The sequence below is a fragment of the Grus americana genome, chromosome 6, assembly GCF_028858705.1.
Source record: "Grus americana isolate bGruAme1 chromosome 6, bGruAme1.mat, whole genome shotgun sequence".
Classification (NCBI taxonomy): domain Eukaryota; kingdom Metazoa; phylum Chordata; class Aves; order Gruiformes; family Gruidae; genus Grus; species Grus americana.
In genome coordinates, this window is record NC_072857.1 from 23,366,200 (window position 1) to 23,391,809 (window position 25,610).

The window sequence follows — 25,610 nt, forward strand, 5'->3', positions numbered from 1 at the left end:
GACAACTTTTGTTTGAGTTTTAGAACCAGTAGTTTAATAAAAGTTGTAAGACTGATCAAAGAACAGTATTCAAGAAGATATTTAGCTAAAATCTTATGATTTATATGCTGCTTGAAAGTTTCAGAAACACTTATTGCCTTCATGAACCATTCCATTTAACAAACTGCAAGGAGCACATACTAACTGGAGTTCCTCTGGTTTTCATTAGACCGATGACTGTCATCACTGATAAAAATACTCAAGAAAAATATTCCACTACTGAAACCTGTAAACTAGTTATATGATTTTTGACACCCCAGATCTTTGTTAGCGATTTCATCTTTATAGCATTGTTTGTAAGCCTGCTCTGACTTTCTACATACTACTGGAATATTTTAAGACTTTCATCAAAGCCTGCTTTAAGATAGCTAATAACAAAGTCCCACATTCGTGAACCAGCATTTAGGTTTTTTCTTCAAACATTATCACTATCAGTTTGACTAGTCCTAATTCAGCTTTTAATGATGACTCCTAGTCTATAAAGGATTTAATTTATAAAGACGCCCAGCAGTCAAACAGCAAATGAGACAATATCTCAGAATGTTTCCAAAGTGTAGACTTCAGGTTTCACCTGTAGGCAAAGGAGTTAGTTTTCCAGGGGAATGAACACTGACTTTCAGGTATCTAGTTTCTACCTATATATCAGAACCACTACATTCTGTGGCTTTTTTTTGGTTTGTTTTCTGTTGTTGTTTTTGGATATTTTTGTGTGTGCTTGTTTGTGTTTTTTTAATTTAATTTAGATTAAATTTTATGGTAAGACAAACCTGCACTGATGTGAAGGCAAGGTCAAAACCACTCCAGTTTTCATTCACCCAGGAAGTTGCTTTAACTTAGTGGAACAGAAAGGTGTTATATTTAAAATTAAAAATTGCAATTCAATCAGAGAGAGTTCATTCCATTTTTTATGATATAACTAGGCTCAGAACACAAAGGCTAACATGGCATCTACTAGTCCATGTCCTTAGTTCAGTAACAGCTTAGGATACTTTACAGTGCTCATCAACATTAAAAATATGGAAACAGCCATCTAGTTTCACATTACACAAATCTGTTTCTAAACATGCTGTAGTGTGAACAACAACATCAACAAGACACATATACACACTTTGAAACTCACCTCATTTGAAGAGAAGGTTAAAGTGTGTGAACGACCTGACAGATTTGGTTCTGTCACTAACCCTGAAAGTTCACAACTTGGCTTGCTATGGTATGTATCATCTATGACAATTCTACTCTGCAAACAAGTGGAAATAACGTTTCATTAACTCACTCCTTGGAAAAGCAGGTCATAAGGTGACATTCTAGTAATTTTGATTTTTGGTAAAAAGAAATACTATGACTCAGTTATCTTTAGATCATGTATGAAATGCGCTCACTACATCGAGCATCTCACTTGTTTTTGTTAAACTTCTGAATTTGAAAACACAACAACAAATTTGAAGCAGTATCTCCAATAAGGGCACCTTGTGTGGAGAATCGGTCATAACCTGAAATTGTGCTGAAGTACATACAGAAATACATGCGGCCACTCTTTCAGCAGGCACACCACACATACGGAGAAGCAATTTAAGATTCAGTTGGTGGAATTACTCATGCTGAAACCTACACAAGCACTATGAATGTGCTTCAGAAGGTGCTGTTCTGATAGTGAGATAAAAATAAAAGTCCCAATTGTTATGGTTATTAAGATTCCCATGACACAGAAGTACCCCCATAACTTAGAAAGTTTCTAAAAACAAGAACTAGGTTTAGACTTCATAGTTGCCCACATTCAAACCACTGCATCAACAGTGAAACAAACAGGCTGTCTTTGCCTAATGTACATTGAGAATTGAAATAGCAAGGAGCTTTTGGCAGCTTGCAGATCAGGGTTTAAGTTAGTTCATGAATAGACAATACAGAGCTTGCCTAAGGACAAGCTTTCCCAAAACTTTAAATTCTGATTTAAGATACTGTATTGTATTGCTGTTCATGAGGTGGCTCCATTTGAGGCACAGAATCATGTCATCTGAACACTACCTTGATATGAGAAATACCACATAGATGTAAAATATCTTTAGAAGAATTTTTATAACAAATGGACTGTATCAAGATATGTAAAATCTTTATAGTTAAAGTACTAAATATTGTAAAAAACACTAAAGCTGAACATTTTAGAAGTTAAATAATCACTTGATGTCTTCACCAAAAATGGTTTAACGCTGTAAATCTATATATAAGTAATTATGCAGTTTGATAGGCTGAATAAATTATTTTCAAAATAAAAAAATATTCTGAATATTTTGACAAATTTATTCTTTTAATAAAGTACTTTAAATTTTTTTAAAATTACATAACAAAGTAAAATTCTGGTTAGAAATATGACTAATGGAAGAGCTATCATATTGAAAGAACATGGAATCTTCATAGCATTTACTGTTTACATTCTGTTATTACACTTAGTCTGTGTTTAAAGGAAGCTTTTGGATCTGTACACCCACCTTAGCATCTAAAAGCAGCAGGATCTAGGTTCAAACTTATCCAGCAGACACTAGGTGTAAGACCTCAGGCAGGTCACCTCAGAGCCTGTGACTCAGCTGCAGACTCTGAAACACCCCCCCCAGATGCTATACCTGAAAACTTCACAGCTGGTTTGGTAAGAAAATGCTTCTAAAGAATACTGATGTGCACATTTCCCAGAATACTTTCTAATTTGATTACCTCCATTTCCAACTCAGATCCTGATGTCTACACTATTTTTTTTTAAGTGAGTGAAAAATAATTCTGCCAAAAGCATGCCTCCTACTTTTGCCTTTCTAAAATTTATTTCTCAGCACTACTCTTTGTTGCCTACAATCAGTATGCAATTATTTACCATTATTTTCTCTAATTTTCTCTAAATCTCTCACCAACTAACTATACTTTGTAAGGATGCCATACCATATCCCTATATACATAATCTGAGATCCTAAATTAAGCTGATGTTTAAGACATTTTTCTTCACTAACTTATGCTCCTATAAAAGAACTATAGTTTTGCAGTTGTCGTCACTGATGACTTCTGTATTTGCGTTCTGATTTCAATTTAATCTGAACTCTTAAATTTTCTAGATTATTCTGTTTTGGGGGTGGATACTTGATCTTTGCACTCTCTTTTGCCCTAAATTACTGATACACATTTCCAGTCTTAAAAAAAAAAGAAAAACAAAAAACAACAAGAAAAAAACCCACCACCACAACCCGACAAACAAAAAAACCCCCAAACCACAACTTGAGTTTTCCTGCTACTTTTTCATGGAATATGGTACTGTACATAACTGAAAAATGGTGTTCCATTTACCATGTAGGTTATTTTATTAATTACATTATATTTTAGGGACTTCTTCAGTCTTTTAGATGTAAAACGTACTACGAGAAACAAAAGAATACTTTGTCCATCAATCAATTCTCAAATTAATTTCAATCCAAACTGAAAATCTATTTAGTAGCTTTTCTTTTAGCCACCTTCAGTTCACTCTTTCTACCTTTGCAGAGCAATTGAGAACAATTCAGAAAAAAAATTGTACCAAAAAAAAAAGACAGGATGATATTTGAGCAAAATATTAAGACCTGAGAAAAAATACGACGAAAATATAGCTGAAGTAAAGCATCTCAGCACCAGTCGTAATGTTTTCTCCTTCGCTTGCCCCTATTCAGGTTAAACAAGTAGCAATTTCCTTTTAAGGATTTAGAACCAGTTGCAAAGATTTTTGATTCTTGAAGTGCACAGAATTTGGATAGAAGAGGTTTTATAGGTATGCTTCTCAAGACTTAAGGTACTAGAATATCAATAGTTTACAACACAGTGCTCTTCCTTGCAGTGAAAACAAAACACTGCATACAAGCTTACAGAAGCTAAGTAATGAATACAAAGAGTATGTATGCATTTGTACTATATCAGAGAATGGAACTAAATCAAGGGGCATATTATGTAAAGGGACTAATTTAAGAACTGTGTGATACAGAAATCTCATAAGGCTAAGTAGTCTGCAAACACTCCAATCACAGGATTTTAGTTCTTGTGTTTCTACTTTTCACAAGCAACAAGAAGTTGATTCATTACTTTGTGAAATTATAGTAAGTTTAAGACTAACTTCAGTATTATTTTAAGAAAACAAAATCCTTCTAGGTGCAGCAATTTTAAGAGGCAAATTTTGCAGAAACAAAAAACAGTTTAAATTTAATTAAATTCCTTACACCATCAATATTAAAACACAACTACAGAAATTATACATGATGCGAAAGACTCAGTACAACAGTTAGATATTTTTACATGACGAAGTTCTTATTTCGGAATTTCTACTTCTACCTGCTCTTTAATAAATGCTTTCACCTGATTATATGGGATACTACAAACATAAAAGCAGAAAATATTACGGACATAATAAAAGGAGCACTCTTTCCTTGGATTATGAGAAGATGATTTTATCCCTGCTGTTACGTTGTTTTAGTAGCAAGACTCACTGCTGAGTGGTCAAGCACATTTCTTTCTCAGTTTTCATGCCTTTTCATAGTGAAGTTTACCAGCAAAAGCCTTGTTATTGTAGTGCAGACTTCAGGATCAACTGCAGGTTAAGATCTAGAAATAGACATCCTGAGCAGTAGCTACTGGCACATTACCATCTTTATAAAAGCCTCCAAATGTTGCAAAGTAAAACCAGCCTGACTTCGGAGAGGCCGAGTATGATTTTAGGATCAATTAATATATGAGAATCTGTTCTTTAACAGGGTCAGCCTTCTACCATTTTACAAAGCAGGGATATAGTTGAAGACTTGTCTATTCTTCCAGCTGCTGGTTTGCAACTGGCACTAAGGAAAAGAAAGACCAGCAAGCAGCAATTACATACTGGAGCATGAGAAGGAAAAACTAAAACAGTAGGCAAGAAACCAGCTGGAAGGCTAAAGTGATAATCAGCTTGGATAAAGTATACAATGATGAGAAGAAAAGGCTATTATTTCAAGTCAATGTGGAAAGGAAGAGAGAGTACCCAATCTGGTAAGATCTAGATCTTTTGGATTGCCAACAAAAGTGTCTATATAAACACATTAAGGGGTGCTTAAGCACATTATGGGTGCTTATAGTAGAAATGCAGCAGTGGGACTTTTACTATGCTCAGAAAAATTATTTGAATCAGGAAGAGAGGAGCAATGAAGAGGGGAAGAATGGATTCTTCTGAACAATGACTCTATGAAAGCCAAACCACTGAATGTTTATCTATACAGAAAACATCTCGATAGCTTTGCTACAGCCTATTAAGAGATCAACCATGCACTTCTATTTAATGAAAAAAGTGTCCCAAAGTGTATGCATATCCCCTTAACATATATCTTGCAGTCCCAAAATCCTTGGGTTATTTACAGAAAGATCTTCTGGCCACTACATGCTTCAACAGAAGCAAATAATGCAGGAGCTGTAAATACACAAGTCTGACACACAGTGGACAGTATTCTGTATAGCGTAGGTCTACTTAAGAGATTAAAAAGTTCCCACTCTTCTTAAGTTCCTGTGTTACAGTAAGGTGTTGTATGGTTCTAAAACCACTTTCTGTATTTTTTACAAACTACGTATGCAAACAGCTTATTCCTGTCACAGCCACTGTAAATTCACACTAAGAAAACAAAGTCATTTAAAAAATGTACTATAACAGCATTTTAGTGCAATAAGCATCTGGAAACATGGAAAGCCAACTTGTTATCTGCTATCTATGCAAAATATCAGTGACTTCACAGACTATGACCTGGCAAGTTTCCCTTCTAGATTTGCAACTCATTTCTCTTTAATAACACAGTGGAAAAGTAAAAAGTGAAAGGGTATTTTAGACAACCAAAGTGAAGAAAAAGCGTGAAACTTAAGAATAAGTCTAGCTTATGAGGTTACTCAAACAGCTACAATTTTGAATCTGACACAATCCAAAGGAAACAAGAATGAAGGTAAGTTAATAAGACTGTTAGTAACAGCCTTACATTGAAATAGGTTTTAACAAAATATTTAGACAGCACAAACATAAACTTTAATCCCAATACTGTCAACAGGTAAACAAAACTACAAACCAGGACATTATTAAAGGTTTTGTTAAACTTCTTACGTTTTGCAACTATTTCTTCCAAATAGTTTAAACTGTAAAGATGATAACTGTACGGTTATAGACGGAACTGTGTAGCCTCACTCTTAAGATGTGGTTAAAAGGCTTCAAATTATTAGAACATTATCAGTTACTCAGAAGCCGCTTTCTACAGACATGTCTCTTGGCTTTCAATACTAAATTTGTTAATGAAAACCAGGATGCTATCTTCATCCACTTGTCTGGTACTCCAACCCTACATACCAGTATGATAAGAACTGGTTGGCCAAGTGCCTGGGAAGCTGACCTCTATTTATGTACACTTCCTCCAAGTATTAGACAGGGAAACAGATTTGGCTTTTAAAACGATACTATCCTAAAGTTGGCGTTACAAAACTGAAAAAACATATCCTGTGATCACTCCTTAGATGCTACTGCAGCCTGAACAGTGTCCACTGATGCTTAAACTGAACAGGAGGGAATGAGAAGACTCACACAGTCTCTGCTTGTGAGGGCTGTAAAGTCTCAAACATCTGCAGCCATGTTTGTGATGTGATCAAGAACTAAGCCATCAAGCTTCCACATACTAAGCACTGATGGTTTTACTTTATCAAGATACAACACTTAAATATTCAAAGCACAAATTAGTCATCTTTACCTTGCTTCTGTTCTTCTCTTGACCGTGTTCACAACTGTCCTGCCTGCTCTGAGTAACGTGCAGGCTGCTACTAGAAATCTGAGGCTCTTTGTGGCTGTCTCCAAACCAAGAGAAAGGCATGCAAGTAGGAACAGGGGAATCTGAATCTGATGCAGACAGATTGTTGCCAGAGTCGTCCAGCAGTTCTCGGGAACCTCTGAAATAAGTAGATTAAATTGTGTTTAAACGGCAGTAAAAAAACCTCACCTGCACACACACAACCCTCCCACAAAACAACAACAAACTCAAAACACACACCACTCATTTTTACCCATTTCACAGCACAATTCATACTTAAAATGAGAACTGATACTTGCCTTTAAGTATCCATGCAAAATAATTTGGGTTATTGAACAACACAAATTAAAGAGCTTTTGCAGTATTTCACACAACAACTTAACAATTTCAAATAATTTGCTACTTTAATTTATTCAACATCCATCTTCCCAAGCAAAATATAGTTTTTGTATTTAAGATAGGGTACGTGTTAAAACTTATGAGCTACTTAAAAATGTAACCCTGCTTTACTGTTTCCTCTATACCATTAGTATTTTTCTTATTTCATGAGGTTAGAAGCTCTTCTCCACATCATTATATTAATCTTCACAGAATTTTGCCACTGTTATACTTGAATGTACTTTAAGATCAAACAGTAATCATAGTTTTAAATTCTTAGGTTAAAAATTTTAGGAATGCAGCATGTATGTATTAAACAAATAAAACAAACCAACTACCTGCTGTCCAGAGAACCTCTCAGATTTTCTTTCTCTTGTTTCTTGCCCTTGCCTCCAGATTTCCGTAATCCACTGTAGTAAAAAAATACAATTTTCATAAAGTGCTTACATTTACACAGTGCTACTTTTTTAATTAGCAAGTTAGTTTTTACATTGATTTCAAGTTACAAAAAGCCTGTTGTTACACAGAGCATGATTTTGCAGATTATGCATACAATTAAAAAAATAGTCATTCATATTTTAAGAACCATGACAGAATTATGAAAGTACCTTTCAAAATCCACATATAATCAAAATAAACACAGAAAATACCCAAAGAAACTTAGTATGTAGTGGATACAACCAAGACGAAGAACACAGTTTTATTGCTATATAAACATGCATATGCAATGCAGAGTGACTTGAACTAAGTCACTAAATACATTCTCTATGTGTGAAATAAGTTATCATTTTTATGTTATATATTATGATTTATTTGTTGCAGTACCAGTCTGAGCCTACGATGTTAGCTGGCTTCCACAAGCTTTATACCTGGCTCCAAAGGAGCAAGGCTTATTGCAAAATTTAGCAACTCTTCTCTGAAATCCCCAGAACTCAGTTACCATACTGCATTTCCAGATATTATGAGCTTGCACTTTTGTTTTACCCCAGTTCCCAATCTCATCTTCTAAATGAAATTGAGATCCACTCATCACTGCTGCCCACCTCCAAGGAAGAGTTCAGAAAGCAGTTACTACAGCCAAACCCTGTATAATGACACCTCTACCGTAGAAGAAATTAAGGCAAGACAGGTATCTATTTCAGACTGTAATGCCAGCAGGACATAACATTAGAGTCTAAGCTCAAAAAATATTTTGACATAAAACTACGCATGGATTTGCAATTTAATTCATAGAGAAATTGTGTATTCAGATAAAAACTGAAGAACCCCAAGAAATTCTTTAAGGGGAAAAAAGTGCAGACAAAAATCAAAGTGTGGTAGGAACATGAATGCAACATTACAAATTCAAGATGAAAAAGACTCTGTCCAGTGGTGCTGCTATGAAGTAGCATTATTGGATTTCCTCAACAATTTTTTATTTAGAGAACACGCTCTTCTCCAAAAGTAATGCTGAAAACCATTTATTTCCAAATGAACACAAGTAAATCTTACCCAAAATCTGGAAATCTCCTCTTGGACTTGCCTGATGATGTTCCTTCATTTGTTTCTACTGTCTTATCTTCATTTTTCTTCTCTTCTGCTTTTCATAGAGGGGTGAAAAATAATAATGTTATTCTAAAAATACTTCCAAGTTTCAAGTACTTATGATGATGCTTCCAAGTGAATAAGATACTAAAACCTGAGTAACAGTGTTAAAATTCACATCCACACATGCAGACACTAGCTGAAAATACTACAGCTATATCAACATAAATTACTCTCTACGGCATCTTCCCCTCATTCTGACTGTGCTGTACCACTGAAAAAAGGCAACACAACAGTTGCTTATGACTAATCAAAAATATTGCTTTTGATAAACAGTAGTTCTATACTGTCTACAGAAAGATAAAACTTACCATAATATTCTGCTTCAATGGAATGCAAACAAAAGATAAAGATAGGTTTAGAAAAAAAGTACTTCTTTCTTTTGCAAAATGTCAACTTCAAAACACACCAACTAGATAACCAGTGTAAAACTCATGAAAGAAACTCAGTTTTAGAGCAACAGTTAGCAAGTACAGCATTTAATCATCCTTTATTACTCTTGAAGTATTATAAGATATTCCTTTTGCATTTTTTCTAGTCCCGTAGCTAGTCCAGGCTACCTACTTGGAACACAGGCTATGTATGCAAGCTGCTACTTCCAGAAAACGTGCCTAACCACCGCAATAGCCAGTACCTGGAGAGGAGACAGATCCTAACAAGCTGAGTTTCTTGGAAACAGTATACAAACTGTGACTATTCTAAAGAAATAATTGGGACCTTGAAGCTCCTCCAAGGCCATGGTATTTTCAAAACTGGAATACAACCTGCTAGGATTCAATTTTTCACCAGAGGGAGCATGTTCAATTCCAGCTGCTCAATTATTAAGTGAAATTAAGTGACAAACTTAAGCATCACACTACCTCTTCCCATAGATTGACAGATTACTGCAACTCCTGAAGGTAATTCCTTTTAAAGTCTCAGGCTACTCGATTATTTTTAAAAAATAATTAAAATATGTTTCATATTGCAAATCAGGTGTTTCATAAGTAAGCTGTGTATGAAAGAGATGCAGCCTGCTTTTTGTGAAACAAAGTAGGTTTTAAGCTTTCCCTTCAAGACAACTCCTGATGAAGAAATGCATATAGATGCCTTCAAGGATCATAAAAAACAAATACGTTTACTACACAAAACTGAAGACAACTCCCTACCACCCAATCAGCTAATAAACCATTATATGTTTCAGGAAGCATATCTCAAAGTTTACATGGTGAATAGTCAGGATAGTCAGGGTTTCCCCCCCCCGCCTTTTTTTTTTTTTTTGGCATATCTGATTAGTAGTTTCTGATCAACATCAGAACTTTATCTAATTAGTTAACCACTCTTCCTAAACATGTAGCATCCAATAAATTATAACTACCAGTTAAACTGGTTATTTTTCCTGTCAACTAAAATACAAAACCAGAAGAATTAATTTTAATATTGACTTTTGTTTCCACCTCTCTCTCCAGAGGTAGTATTTTAATAAAAGAGGTAATTTCTAAAACACAGCACAATAGTTAAAATATAGACTGATACATGAATGGATGGGAAGGTAATAGAAAGGATTATTTCAGTGAAATAACGGGTAGACATTTAAATATGGTTAGAAAGCAACAGACTACCAGAAAGTAGCATTTAGTGTCATTTTGCCTACAAAGAGCGAGCTTTCAATACTAATCCTCATCTTTGATGTACTGCATTAATTAGCTCTTCCAGTGACTCTGCCAATTTTAAGAAAATGTTTGCAATACTCCAGCCATGACAAAAAAATTGTAGAAAAGAAAGCAAAATCACTTCTATATCAGGTACTTGTTTTGGTAAGGTGGAGGGGGAAAAAAACCAACCAAACAAAACAAACAGAAGCTGGAGCAGAGAAGTTTTTGATTAAGACTTTATAGAAACACATAGAATGCTGAGAGTATAAAATAAATCCTGTTTTCAGGGTATTAAAAGAAAGGTTTAGTCCAGGCCATATAGAAAAGACAGCAAGTATAATCTGCCTTTATGTATTGTGCTAGCTGACTAAAGGAAATATCAAGCATTTAGAATATTTCATCTGATCCCTTTTTCAATTATTCATAAGAAAAATAGCCAACTATTTCTATCAAATAATGATTAGCAGTGACTAGGCTGATTACAATACCTTTAGCCTTTTCCTAGTGAGAAATATCTTAAGAAGTCAAAATGAATAATGCAGTAATCCCCATAAAAATTCAGAATCCATATCTTGTTTAAACAACACATAAATAACATCTGGAAGCACAAAGCCAACACTGAATATTTCTGGGAATCGGGAAATCAGTCAAACTTACCGTCTGATATGTTAAGACATTTCTGCAAACCCCTAGCCTCAGAAGTGGCAAGACCTTTACTGATTATCCACAGTCAATGACTTAGCTCCCCTCTAGCTTATGTCAAGGGAACCATGTAGACTCTCTGGTAAAAGCTCAGACCTATAAATCTAAACTGATTTAGACCTATCCTATACTTTTTTGCTAACTTCAAACTTTCCTGAAGAGTTAACAAGTAGTTTTAAAACAGGTAATTAGTTTTGTAGTCAATTAACTTTCCCTCAGAGTAGTTTACTGTTCAACATTCATTTATATCTAAAATCTGTAACACTTTAACCCTGAAGGATTAAAATAATAATAAACCTTTAAGTCTTACCCTTGGCCTCTTTCCCTTTCCCTTTTGCTTCTCTTTGCTTAACATTCTTGGGATACCCTTGAGGAGAATTTGGAGCCATCTCTTCAGGAGGAGGTGAATGAGTAGTGGTGGTGCTATTTTCGTTGTTTGGTTTGTGTACTGGAGAAGAGTGCGTGGAAGCAGAAGGACTTGACTCTAGAGGACTTTCTGTGCTTTCTGTTTGTTCAGGCTTTTCAGTCTTTTGATCTATGTCATCCAGGCGTGGGAGAGTTAATTTTTCACTTGTTTCTAAGGTCTTGGTTAGATACACAGTGGAAAGTTCTCTATTGAGAACAGTATCTTCTGAATCCTCATCCTTCAACAAATTAAAAAGTTATTTTATGATAAACATGACATAATCATTTACTATCTGATCTTTTACCAGGATGTAAGGATATGCTATGCTACACACAAACTTCCTCAGTTCAGAAAATTTTAACTCAATCACTTGTAGATACCATCTAAATCACATTAAGTTGATTTCACAGGCTTTTCTTTATCCACCCCTATACAGATCTTCCCGTACATCCCAACTCATCTTTCTCTAGCCAAGTAAGAAATGTTCTGGTACATCTTGGCCATTCCAATTCAATGCAACCACTTTTCAGTCTAACAGAAGTAGTTCAACCTTCTCCCTCTATGACAGGCTGTCTGATATACCAACTATATACACCTCAATTCTTCAACTGTATTCCAGAAATGTGCTACAACATTTTACTGCTATACATTTTGTGGACTTAAATTATTATTTATGGAATAATGAAGCATTTCAGAAGTGTTTAGTTGTTTCAGATCATGTATAAGACAGATAAGCATATTTCACATCATACCACTGTCACTATATCAAAATCTTTCAATAAGTAAAAATAGAATATGACAAGCTTGCATACTTCTTTGCTAACTTCAACTAACTGTGCCACAACGAACATGTCAGAGATCACATATGTGATATGAACAGGAACAACACACAGTTTTTCACTTGATACAGCATAAACCTATGATGCTTTGGCACAGTCTGAATGAAGCATGGACAACACTTACAATTGCAAATACAAATAAAATCAAACATACGTTCAGGCTCCTGAATGCATTATTATCTATCAATATTGGTACCTGTAGATTTGCAATCTGTTGTCCAGCCCCAAGAGATTCCTTCAGCTTTGATCGAGAAGGTGGCTGGCGTTTTACTTTCAAAGCAAGCTGAGCTCTTGCTTTGTGGGCACTGGTGTCTAATCTGGGAGTATCTCCAACAAAAGCATCAAAATCTGCAACAAATATGTACTTATTTAAAAAAAACCAAACCACAAACCAAACAACAAACTGGTAGGCAAGTTCTCCAATCCACTGTCCAGAAAAATATTCAGACGTTTAACAGGTAGAATAATTCTGATTCATCATTACTATATAAAAATACTGTTTTATATAATACTACAATATTTTAACATATTGTGATAGCATTTTCTAATTAATTTGAAATATATTTCTACCCAATTTCTTCAATTAAAAAGAAGAAATCCATCACAATATAAGTGTATTATGGCTTGAAAACTGAAATTTGTTCTCAAATAGTTGAGAACTTATGCCCAAAATGTACTTCTCTACCCTTGTTCTTTAAGATAGGAACTCTTTACAAAGTACATAAGCATCTACCAAATCTTTTTAAAATATGCTTCTCATTTGAACCACCATCTGATATTTATAAAAATTCTGGGCATAAAATTACAAGACAAATAAAAAAATTATAGCAAGTTTTGGTGTAAATCGTAGCTTAAAATCAATGGGATTTTAGCTGACGTATCTCAGTGTTTTAGTCCTGCTAACATTGGTTTCGCTAATAGAGAATCTGAGGAACAGTGAAGATGGATCTCTCTCCATCTATCTCCTCTTTCCCACAGCATTTAAGAAATACTTTACTTCAATACTGAAAATGTAGGGGGACCTAAACAAAAATATCCACACTGGCTCAGGTCAAACACTTATTTACCCAGTTAGTAGGAAATAGCAAACACTTAACTTCTTTTAACAACAACAAAGCCCCCACTACACATATAACTCCTCCTAATTTTTGTTAAATGCAAATCAAAGATCCTACAACCTACTTACCAGAAATTAACATATCTGAGGAATTTAGTCTTTCTTCTATTGATTCTGTTTCTTTTTCATTTTCCTTCATTATCTTTGACTGTTCATTGTATTGGGCTAGACTTTGATAGTCGTCTTCCAATAAACTGCCACCTCCAAACATATGTGGCATTCTCTCATATACTTTTAATTTACTTTCAAGCTCTGAAATCTGCAAGAATGAGAATTCAGAAGTGAGATACAACTCTCCAAGAATGCAGAAGTTTATTTCAAAATATAATATTGCTTTACTTTTTCCTGATATATTTTCAGCTGTTCTGCATATTTCTGGTCTCTCTCTTCAAGTAGCCTTGAATGATCCTCCTCTTTTTTCATAAATTCTATTTCTCTGGTGAAAGAAATAGATATATATGAAACAGTAATATATAGAAATGCAGAAAAATACATAAAATAGAAATATGCACAGTTGCATTTACTAAAAAGCATTGTTAGTAAATGTTGAAAAAAATCAGTCTGTAAGGTATAACTGATTCATTAATCTTGTAACATCACAAAATTACCTATGTATTTGTATGCTTCTAGTGTCTTCAAATGAAAATACATATGACAGTCCAATTTACTCTGGGCTGAAAAAGGATGTGTTGCAACACTTTTTCTACAAAGTTACAGCCATCTCTCTACCTTTAAAAGTGGCAAGTTGCACATATGTTTAAAGTATGAAATACATGCACGACTCCAATCTTACTCTCTTCCAGAGATACATGCACACACTGTATTTTCATTCCAAAAGCTATGGAGAATTCTTTGTAGGAAAATAACTTGCATTTCAAGTTTATACTTGGTTCATCCTACAGAAATTGCAATGGCTAGGTTTTCAAAAAGAAACAATTACACAAAGGAACAAAAATAAAAGCTGCTTTTTCCTGCAAGTCAGATGGAATAACACAAAAAACCCACAGAAAATATGCATAGATAATCTACACAAAATGCAAAAGCTTCAGGGACAGTCAAAGGAATAATGGAAATTTGCTAAACAGCAAGGAAACGGAGACTAGCATGTTAGCTGTCACCTTAACATACTTTTGAACTTCCATACAGATAAGCTTGGGAGAAGAGGGGAAAGGAGACCTCTAAAAAGCTCACCAAACAGCACTAAAATGCACTGTGAAAACACTTCTGGATGTGGACTACAAAGCAAAAAAATCATGCAAACTGCCTTTAAAAAATAAGCAGCAAATGCAGAAATTGGGGACAAGAAAATTACGTGCTTACACTATCAAAAGCAACAGTTGTGTTCTGTATTAGCAAGACACTTCTAGAAGTATTTTGCATTAGCCCTTGTTTAGCCAAGAGGAAAGTAGAGCAAATAGACACAACTGCATGACAATAGTGTTCAAGCCTAGATACACAGGTGTATCTAATAAGCAGTACTACCTCTACTAAAGCACCCAAACCTGTTAACAGATTGCAGATACTATTTTCACACTCTCATTCGGATGGGCGAGATAGATATCCCAAACTCTTAATTTTTCTCAGAATTCTGTTTATTACCCCTACAAGATATAACTCCTTACTCAGACTGAATCATACCTATCTGGCTCTTATTATATATCCTTTGATGCCTACCCTATCTGGGACATTTAAGTTGGTCAAAGCTAGAGGGTTTTTCATAAACAGCAAAAGGTACTGCCAAATGCCTCATGCCAAATTTCAAGTAGTCCTTCCAGAAGTATAGACACCTTACAGTTTCTCAACTAAGTTGTTTTAAAACCATTTGTTAGTGAAATATTAAATATTTTTTCCTAAGCTCAGAATCAAAAGCAGCAGCAAAATTTTTGGAGAACCTTTCCAGAAGCTGGTGACTTAAGGTATGGAAGGATTCAGCATGTATAGCCCGCTGCTTCCCTAAACTCTGACAAATGAAAAGAAAGTGTGTTAAGCAAATCCTACCCGTAGATATTGCTGTCAGTTTTCCCCATAATATACAAAACATACAAGAAATAGAGACCTGGTATTTTGGAGTACTTACTTTTGTTGGTAATCTTTAAGCAATTTCTTGGCCTTGTTGTATTTCTTTTCAAGGGCATCACATTGTTCTTGAGTTTCTTTAAGATGTTCATTTACGGTTTTGCATAAACTCTGTGCCTCTAACCAGTAGGTCTCTAACTTTTTAATTTTCTCTTTGCTTTCGTCTAAGTTTTGCTGAAGTTGGGCTCGACTTAGTTTCCATTCATTTTTTTCTGCTTCAACAATTTTTAACTGAAAAGATTAATACTTAAGGAATTAATCTAAACTAAAAGATTAAATAAAAATCAGTTGCTTATACATGTTTAAGTAGACAATAGCTAATAACAATTAAATACTTATCAGTAATATTAAAACAAGACACTGAACTCAAAGAAATTGTATCAACTCTTCCAACCCTTGCTAAACCAAGTAAGTTTAGAACTCAAACCCAGAGTCTTTTACTACTTCCTCATTAGTATTGCTTCTTTTTAAAGAGATAAAATGAATAAGACCTTTATTGTTAGGACCTCACCATCTCTTAATGCCTCTGGAGAGGCCTATTTTGATTATCTTCAAAGACAACTAGAGATACTGAATCTTGACCTGTATAAGACAAGCTCCCTGTCCTACCACTTTGTTACCAACAGCTTGTTGAATAAAGCAAATGAGAGCAGCTGATCTTCCCTGGTACTGGATCACCTGCTGATGGAAGGGAGATGTTGAAAGGACCAAGAATTTCTTGAATTAAAAATTGGGCAGTAAGTTGTACTAATGCCAACATTTTTAACAGCTGCTTAGCAATCCATTTAGGCCAAATTTCCAGAATACTGCAAGGAGGAGGAGCACTGTCAGAACTAGCTTAAGAACACATGGAAGTTTTGGCTGCCTCGCCTCTCTACACTTGGAGCTCTGAACAATTGCAGAATGCAAGAAAAAAACCAATAGATACTGTTATTCAAAATTATTGTGATCTGAAGCACTACCCCCTCCCCACTTGCTACCCGCTCCCAGCAAGGTGCTGCAACTTGTCCTAGAATACACATTTCGTGGCAAGGCAACACAGAAAGGCAATGGAATAAAAAGCTGCTCACCTACAAAAGGCCATGCACAGATCTCCATCAGTGGAAAAAGCAGCAAAAAGAACAAGAAACCCTTTCTCAGAGAAAGCAGAAGTGTTAAACCAATCCTCATCAAAAAAAATGCTGGAAAAATTCTCTCCCCAGAGCAGGTCAGAAATTTGAGGAGGAAAAGAGGGGAAACAAGGTAACAGAAATAACTTTCCAGTAATGAAAAATCAGCCACAAACCATTGTCTGTAAGTGCCAAATCTATACTCAAATAAGACAAGTTCTATCCACTGAAAACGTTCACATATTTGTTTGGGAGCTTGTTTCATACAGTACTCCACTATATTCAGTTCTACCCTAAGCAGTAATACTGAAGCATTCCTTTTATAATGGCACAGGGGGGATTTTGTGGTTGTGGGTTTTTTGTTTGTTTGTTTTGTGGGTTTTTTTGGTTGGTTGGGGGGTTTTTTGGTTAATTTGAGCGCAGGTATTCAGCTTAGAAATGCCTGTCTAGCATAACACAGAGTACACAGAGCCTGAGGCCTAAAACAGATTGTTGCCTTCTGCATTCAGCCTATTCTTGGTAAAATTCATAGGTAAAAATAAATAAAAACAACCCCCCCCATCAAACTCACCACCAAATATAAGAATCTTTGAAAACTTACTTTCTCCTTCAGTTGATTCACTTCAGCTATTGTCACTGCATGTTTTAATTGTAGCTGAAACAAACAAAAAATTGCATGAGCACACACAAAATGACATTTGAAATGCTAGTTTTAAGTATTTGTCCATGATTCCTTCCTTCCTTCAAACCGTTTTTATAGCAGCATAAAGTCAACTTAAGTATTTGCCAATTACAAAAGAAGTGATCATGAGCTTTTATTAAAAAAAGTTAAACTCAATTTAAAACCAAAAAAGTTCCATAGTATTTTATTTGCTACAAAAATCAATGCATGACCACCTATAGTTAAAAATCCCACATTGCTGTCTATACATTAAGAAAAGTGAGGAGGTTAGAATAATGTTTCAATGTGCCAGGAGAATGAAAAAGCAGCAATGCACTTATAACAACTGGTACACGGAATCAAGTAAAAATTTAACAGTACAAATATTTTAACGTACCAGCACTTACAAATAAACGTGCTGGCTTTGTTTTAAAATTAAGCCTTGTACTTCACACTACAAATCTTCATAGGATTATTAGAAATGGATAAAGGCTACACCTAAACCAAATGTAAAGATTGTTAACATGTCTTAAGAAAACAGCACACATACAGATGGGAAGTGAGATACAAGAAATAACTAATACTTGTCAAAAAATGTGCTTTTGCGCTTGTAACCTGGTGATTTTTTTTTTGGGGGGGGGGGGGGTGTTGTTTGGTTTTTTTTTTGCAAGGCATAGTGCACCAAACACACATTAAAAGAAATGAATCCATAACTATCCTTTATTTAGATTATGTTAATAACAGCATAGTAATGATTCTAGCTGAGAATTTAACTGTATCGCAAGTAAATATAGTGCTTATGAAAAGATGCTGTAGCCTGCTGCTATGCTTCCTAACCTAGAAAACTGTAACTGCTCTCTAGTGATCAACAGCCTGAAATTTCAGCTTCCTCGATGACATCAATGTTATCGAGAGAGCAAACTTAAGGAGGCCTGCAAAGTACTGATCCTTTACAAAAATAAGCTGATGTATGCATCTGATGAAACAGTTTCTTCACAGTATATTTTTCTTCTCCAGAGTGAAAATGACAGGGACTTAAATCTACCAAAGACGACCAGATCCCTAAATGCCAAAGACTGCAACACTTAAATCCCTGACTAAATTCCACAGACCTGAATAAAGCAAATGCGCTCCTTTATAAAAACCTTGGGAAAAGAGAACCCAATTTTCCAATTATGTTAAGTTGGGATTCACAGTCTGGAACATCCTATTGGGTTTACAAATTCATTACTTCCAAAAAATACACCATTAAAAAACCCCCACAACAGAAGGGATCACCTGAAAAAATCCTCCAAGCCAAAACCATACCTATCTACAGAATCAAATGCTATTATGTATGCAGAGATTTCCCAGAAGACCTCAGGGACTTGACCAAGAGATTAGATGTGTATTTCTTGTCTTCCTGAAGAACATCTAACCAAACACTCGAGAGCATTCAGAATGAGCATATCTGTCCTTCCATGCTCCACCCCCTGCAGCTAAAGCCATTCTACTATGCAGCACATAAATGCAAAGTCCAATGGGCCAAAGAAGAATTAGGAGAAGTATCATACCTATTTAATGCAACATTCAGACACCACAGCAAGGAAGGAGGTGGTGCTGGGTTCTAATGCCTGCTTCTAACAGTTTTATTTTTTCATTTAATTTAAATCAAAGGACCATTTAATATAAATATGTATGGGGAAGATGGGAATCAGAAAACTACAGAAGACCTAAATTTCAAGGGACATTTACTAGGGAGATTTACTGGCAATGTTGGGAAAACAAACCCAAAACCACAATGAGGGGAACAGGAAGATTATATCCAAATCTTACAAGGTTCAGATGCTCCCTAGTGCATCACAAAGAATATTGCAGAAACTGCTACCACACCTCTTTAAATTTAAGAAGAGACTGCGCTGAATCCATATCCAGTGGTAAACCAATATCTTCGTTTTCAGGAAGATCAAAAACTTCTACAGATTTTCCATGTAAATGTGATTCATAGGTATCGTCATCATCATCATAGTCATCATCCTGACAAAATGGGAAAATCATGACATTCTGTAACAGGCACATTTTGCATTACGGTAGCAGAATAACAAAAGCACACAATCAAGGAATCCAAACAGTTGCAAAACTTTTCTCAACTAGTTACTATTTCTTTTTAGTTTCTTATACCTATGATAAGTTTTAAAGATGACTTGCAAACACCTTCTTCAAAGTTCCACAAAAGAGTGCTAAGTAAGCCATGCATAGAACAAACCACAGCTGACACTGAAAAACATCTTTTGGATTATTGATAAATTGGAAGTATAGCAAGTAGTGATAATCATGTGCCTTGATAATAGTAATGTATGAAGTTTATATTTTCTGGTTTTAACAAGTTGCCTGTTTTATCCTTTTGTTTTTCTTCAATTTGATTCAAAAACATTTATTCCATTTGCAGAAGTTATTTCATGTAGCAGTAATAGTGCATTTTAAAAAATATGTATGTATGATTTTTTACCTGCTCTGTATCATCAGGAACATAGTGCTGCTCATACAGACATCTCTCTTGCTCTAAGGTCTCACTAATGAGGCGGGCTACTTCACTCTGAGTCCCTGGCTTCTCTCTCCCAATCAGAAACCTACAGAAGAAAAACAAATTACCTTACAGCAAAAAGCTTAAGATATGCTTAAGAAATTAGGTTGCCATACTCCTGCCTTCAACAATGTCTTTGTAAAACTTTCAGTTTACAGTTTTGTATTCTCCATTAATGAAAAATGACAAAAAGAAAGTATTATTTCATAGAAAACATACATACCTCACTGTGCCTTTAGTGTTTTTTAATACAGTGGCTGCAAAGAACTGAGTAACTCCCACTAGACTGATTCCATCAACCTCAACAATCTGATCATTTACTTGAATTCTGCAAAATAAATACATGCTTAGTTCAATGCTATCAGTTCAACAAAAATATTTTTGGCTTGACAGATTTCTGACATGACAAGTATCATCTAAAACTCACTAGTATTTATAACGAGAAATTCTGAGTCCCAAGAAATTCATTGCTTAAAAACAATCTCTCGATCTTCAGTTACTGTGCAGATCACCAATTAAAGTTTTACACTGTATTTGTCTTGATATTTTTACACTATTTACACACTGATTGATGTCCTGGGGTGTCAACGTGATTTTGTGGCCCTTTTACACATGGGCACATTCTAAGCTTTTCTTGTATATGTTGTAAGCAGATCTACACTTATTTTGCAAAAATGTCCTAAATTAAATAAAATCCCTGCTTTTTAAAAAAAAAAAACTGTAAAAGCAGGAATGTAATATTTATTCAGCTTCATTCAACTTTTGTACTTCTATTCACAGTACTTAGCATATCCAATGAAAATGATTTGGCTCAGTTAGAAATTTGTAAAATGCATAATCAATTCAATGAAAAACTCACCGTCCATCTCTCTGAGCAGCTCCTCCATCTGTTATTGTTTTTACAAAAATACCTAATTTTTCCAGTCCCTGATCAGCACCAACTCCCATTCCAATAATACTGATGCCCAGACCACTGTCACCTAAGGGATTCAAATATCTAACATTAGCCACAGAACACAAGATGTAACACCTAGTAGTAGTGTGCTGTTTCGAAGTGTTCCAAGTACTTCCACACAAAAGATATTAAAAAATCACATTAAAAAAGAAAAAAAAAAGATGACGACAACATATTTTCTATCTAGATACTACTTAAAGTCTTTTTGTTCTGTACTTATGACTGCCTGTTAGATTCAAAGCTTCATGCTATCTGGAGGAGATAGCAAGATTTATGGTTTGTATGTATTTTGGTGCAGACCTGTCACTCAGTAATGTAGCCTTCCTAACTTCAATTAAGTATGACAATTTGCACTTAGTAGAGGCTTGTCCAGTTAATGTTCACTAAATACAACAGAACTAGTGACAAATGAAAGCCTGAACAAACATTCAAAAATTCAAGACCTAAATGCAGGGAAAATACAGTTTTAAATTGTTTTATCTTTTGTGCGCATAGTATCTCTTAAAAGTGTTCAAGGTTTGATTTGCACCTTTTTCAATTTCCACAGGAAACACTTCCATTTTTTCCACCCTTTTCTCAAGTTCATACTCAGCTGAGGCTGCTACAGGGTCGACTTCTTCATTACGTCTATCATAGTCTTCATTTGAGTAAGTACTGAAAACCTAAGAAAAGTAACAGAAAACTTTTATTAGTGCTTTCCCATACCCCTCCAAACATGATACAATTGAAAGAAAATCAGTGAGGAAATTAAACTGGTATTTTTAGAGATCCCATTTTCCAAACAACAATCAATTTAATAAATACTGCTGCTATAAGACAGTTTCCAACTTGTACAGAAGTAATGTTTTAGAAGTTTCCTTAATCACTGTTTGTGTTGTAAATGCACCAAGTAGTTAAAAGAAATCAGTCATCTCCCCTTTGATATAGTGTTATTTTTTTTTTTTTTTTTTTAGGACTACATTCCCCCAAATCCTTCTTCCTCTCTTCTTCCTTCCCTCTCACATCATCTGCCACTTGCAGTGCTTCAAACAGATGTAGTTTTCTGATTTTGCAAAGGAATCACGAAGTTTCCCAGGACAAGGAAATGCCTTGTTACACACATCACTATTTTTAGTAATCACTCCAGCTGAATTTCGGAATTGTTAAAAATAAACGATAAACAAACAATACAAATCAAGGAAAAAATCTAGAAAGGAAGAATGAGCTATATGTAACAGGGTTAATTTTACTTATCAGCATGTTCATTAATTGCATTTAAACTCATAAGTTAGGGAAAAAAAGAAAACATAATACCCCTCCCCCCACTTATCTGAAAAACAAGGTTTATCTGCTTAACTTTTTGCAGGCACTGAGTGTTTTACTCAACATCACTGTAAGACAAAAACCAGTTATGGATTGCAGCTGCAGCAGCCATCTCCCTAATCAAGAACGTGCAGTGCTGACACAAAGTTAATTTACACCGGCCTGTGAAGTTCTTGCAACTTTTGCATTTGCATGGTGTTTGCTCTGCATGGCAGTAGCCTCAGACATAGGAAAATGGTTAATGAAACAGATTACCAAAAGGCAACTAATATAACTCAGTATTTCTATGGGGAGCTTACTGCTTCACCTCCAGACTACAGCTGGAAGACAGTTTCACAAACTCTTCACCAAATCCTGCAAAACAACTACTCCAGAAACATGGCAAGATCAGATCCACTTGGCTGAAAAGGAAGGAAGAAACCCACTCTCAGAAGTCTTGTGTTTCCCCCCAATAAAAGAACCTTCCTGAAAAGTTGTTCTTCCTAAGTCTCTCATAAAAATAAACAAACTAATAAACTCCTTTGGACTATTATACAGACACCAGTGGGCAACAACTGGACACCAAAAGACAATAAGAGTTGCACTTGTGGTATCTGTCTTCCATAAACTTTACAGAAAAATCTGCAAAACAGACAGAGAACTACACAAGTGGTCTCAAGTGTCCTTACCTTATCACTATCAGAAAAAGATGGCCAAGTTCTTTAATAGAATTTCCATCCCTACTCCCCCAAATCAGTAAATATGAATTTGCAAATATATATCAGTATATATGATACGAAGCAGAAACATTTAATGAAGTACTATTCTCCCTTTGGAACAAGACCAGTCTAGTTTGGTTCCTTTCCATCCCAATAGAAAAATCAATCTCTAAAAATATAGTCAAGTTATAATAAGAAGAATTTTAAATAATAAAAAGGAAGTTAATGAGTGGACAAATTATAAGTTGTTAAAGAGAATATTTGAGTTCTTGAGAACAAATCAAATACTAGGGCTTTTAAAAAAATGGCTTGCTTATTTATAAGTGTACATATGTTCTAGTATTAATAACATGACTAAAAGGTTAAAGATCACTAACCAGCAAATAGCTGAATGAGCAAAATGTGGAGAGTGATAATAGTTAATTTTGGAGACACCAACAACTGTATTTTCTTGATTCTTTATAACTCAGTAGTATAACATACAAAGCAGAAGATGATGCCAGTAGTCATTATCTACCAAAGAATTACACTAGCAAAGGGATGACCAGGTCTTTACACAACATACCTATGCAAATGAAGGCTACTAATATTTATGTGCATTAGCTTTTTAAGAAAAACCTATCTGAAATCAATTCTGACTAATCCATTAAGTGAAAGAATTCATACTTTTTCTCTCAAAGTGACAGATGGCAAGTATGTGAGAATATTTAGGTAATATTCTAAAAACCATAACCTCACAATTAAGGCAAGATAAAACTGTTTCAAAATAGTAAAACCTCCCCCAACTTCAGAAAAATGATTTTGAAGAAAAATTTGAATTTACAAAGAATAGAGGAAAAGCAAAACTGATATATAACCAGAAGTCAACCACTGCAATAATGAAAAGAAAACCAAGAGCACACTAAGAAAACTATGGTCAAAAAGTCAAGGGCAAAAGACAAAAATTTTTATTGTGTACATGTGCAATCATAACATCATATTCATCTTTTATGAGATGGAAACAGTGAAATCGTTGATACTAATATAGAAAACACAGAACTGCTCAGCAAGTTGTTCTCGCCAAGCAGCAAAAGTAATATTAAACACAGTTAAAATGTGGATAATAAATAAGTTACAAGTTACACAGTTTAGAAGATTGATGAGAAAGCTAAACAGTTCATCCCTGTGCTGTGTCTGGTGGGGTTTAGTCACTGAATCAAACACATTAAGGACAAAAGAAATTCTAATCTTACTATTTAGAAACCACTGCTAGCCAGAGATCGTAAAATTATTAGCGTGCAGTGATATTTTTAAAAGATTTGCTTTAGCATACACAAGTTATTGTCTCAACATAACAGAAACTAGATGAATTTTACTGTGGAAACCACATGAGTTTTACAAGCCTTTTACCATATAACCACTTTGTTATATATCCAGAAAGTTAACCTAACATTAATAACTTCTGGATCCTCTCAAGCTAAGGAAGGATAAAAAACCCCTGCTATCTGAAAAAATAATTTCTTTTTACACTCAAGACCTCTTTTCTTCAGAATGAATAAAAATAATTTGAATCCCAAAAGAATCTGACAGAGGGCTGAATTTTTAAGGACTATTTTAATTAAATTAAGATACATGACCAGAAATTTTCAAGTATATACTTAGTCCTTGGAAAGTAATAATATCTATTTGGAGACAAAACAAACTGCATTCTCCACACCAGGAAGATTAATCACTTTTTGAATGCAAAACTCAGTTTGCCTCCTTCTATGAAGATGCCAGTATCAACATCATCAACATCAGCACTCAAAAATCCCACCACAGCCTACTGTCTAAAGTATCCTACCGTTCAGTTCCTGTCACCAGACAGAACTAAAAAACTCCATTATATCATCTCAGTGCTATCACAGAAAAACAACAATGACCTTGCTCTTAAGTCAAACTCTCAGCAACACATAAAAAGCTCTACTTAAGAACTGTTAGTTTTAGCAGAATGTTTGTTAGAGGGTAAACTCTTCTGACGAGAGACACGTTTACCACGTGTTTCCATGAAACTACTATAGACTTACAAAGCACAGCCCAGAGACTGCCATTCCCATATGCATTTCTAGTAGATAGATTTGTTTGTGCATGATCAAAACCAGAACATTACAAAAGTAATTAAACAGTAAGATTAAAAAATCAATAACCGCCCAGAAGGGTTCCCAACTAATTGGAACCGAAGCAGTATCAACATCACTTTAAAATTCTCACGTCACACCGCAGTATCTGCTGGAAAGCCCCACAACACCTGCACAGGCAGTTAAAGTAACACCTGGCAGCTGCCTGGACACCACCCCAGCAATGACTACACCACTTCGTTCCTGTTTCTTCCAAAACACAATTCTGACTTCGAACATGTGAGTTTACTGACACTCAGTAAAACCGTACATGAAAACCACAAGTTTCAGTGTAGGGAAAGGTATCTAACAGTGAACAGTTTCAGCTTTTCCAACTGATTGCTTTTGTGATGCCTGGCAAAATGTGAAGTACCCGGGCAAACATGAATAATCATTTGAAACAGTAGCACTGAAGTAGGACTGAAGTATAATGTACACTTTACAATTTACTCTTACAATCTCCCTCTTCAGTTAAAGTAGACATCTCTTTACCGCTACCCACACTGCCCTCTGTTTCCAAAAGCTACATGGTTAGTATTTTATTACCACTATTTGTTATATGTTAAGTGAAAAGTGACTATATCTGATTTAAGTCAATTCATGCTATCAAATCCT

The 25,610-nt window shown here is 35.0% G+C and overlaps 1 protein-coding gene across 8 annotated transcripts in view; it reads right to left on the minus strand.

The window, feature by feature from the left end:
• Window positions 1-25,610, minus strand: part of LOC129207952 (neurabin-1-like) — a 65,742-nt gene that overhangs the window by 6,829 nt on the left and 33,303 nt on the right. For 5 of the 8 annotated variants that reach the window (XM_054829828.1, XM_054829826.1, XM_054829825.1 and 2 more), the window contains 15 exons: window positions 21,390-21,522; window positions 20,765-20,885; window positions 20,129-20,233; window positions 19,831-19,951; window positions 19,215-19,358; window positions 17,283-17,336; window positions 15,574-15,803; window positions 13,836-13,932; window positions 13,566-13,755; window positions 12,576-12,727; window positions 11,445-11,778; window positions 8,706-8,793; window positions 7,553-7,624; window positions 6,780-6,975; window positions 1,160-1,276 (listed from right to left, as the gene is read on the minus strand). In XM_054829828.1, the coding sequence (XP_054685803.1) occupies window positions 1,160-1,276; window positions 6,780-6,975; window positions 7,553-7,624; window positions 8,706-8,793; window positions 11,445-11,778; window positions 12,576-12,727; window positions 13,566-13,755; window positions 13,836-13,932; window positions 15,574-15,803; window positions 17,283-17,336; window positions 19,215-19,358; window positions 19,831-19,951; window positions 20,129-20,233; window positions 20,765-20,885; window positions 21,390-21,522 (2,154 nt within the window). The remainder of the gene's footprint in view (window positions 1-1,159; window positions 1,277-6,779; window positions 6,976-7,552; window positions 7,625-8,705; window positions 8,794-11,444; window positions 11,779-12,575; window positions 12,728-13,565; window positions 13,756-13,835; window positions 13,933-15,573; window positions 15,804-17,282; window positions 17,337-19,214; window positions 19,359-19,830; window positions 19,952-20,128; window positions 20,234-20,764; window positions 20,886-21,389; window positions 21,523-25,610) is intronic. The other 3 variants (XM_054829830.1, XM_054829831.1, XM_054829832.1) reach the window with 3 other exon arrangements.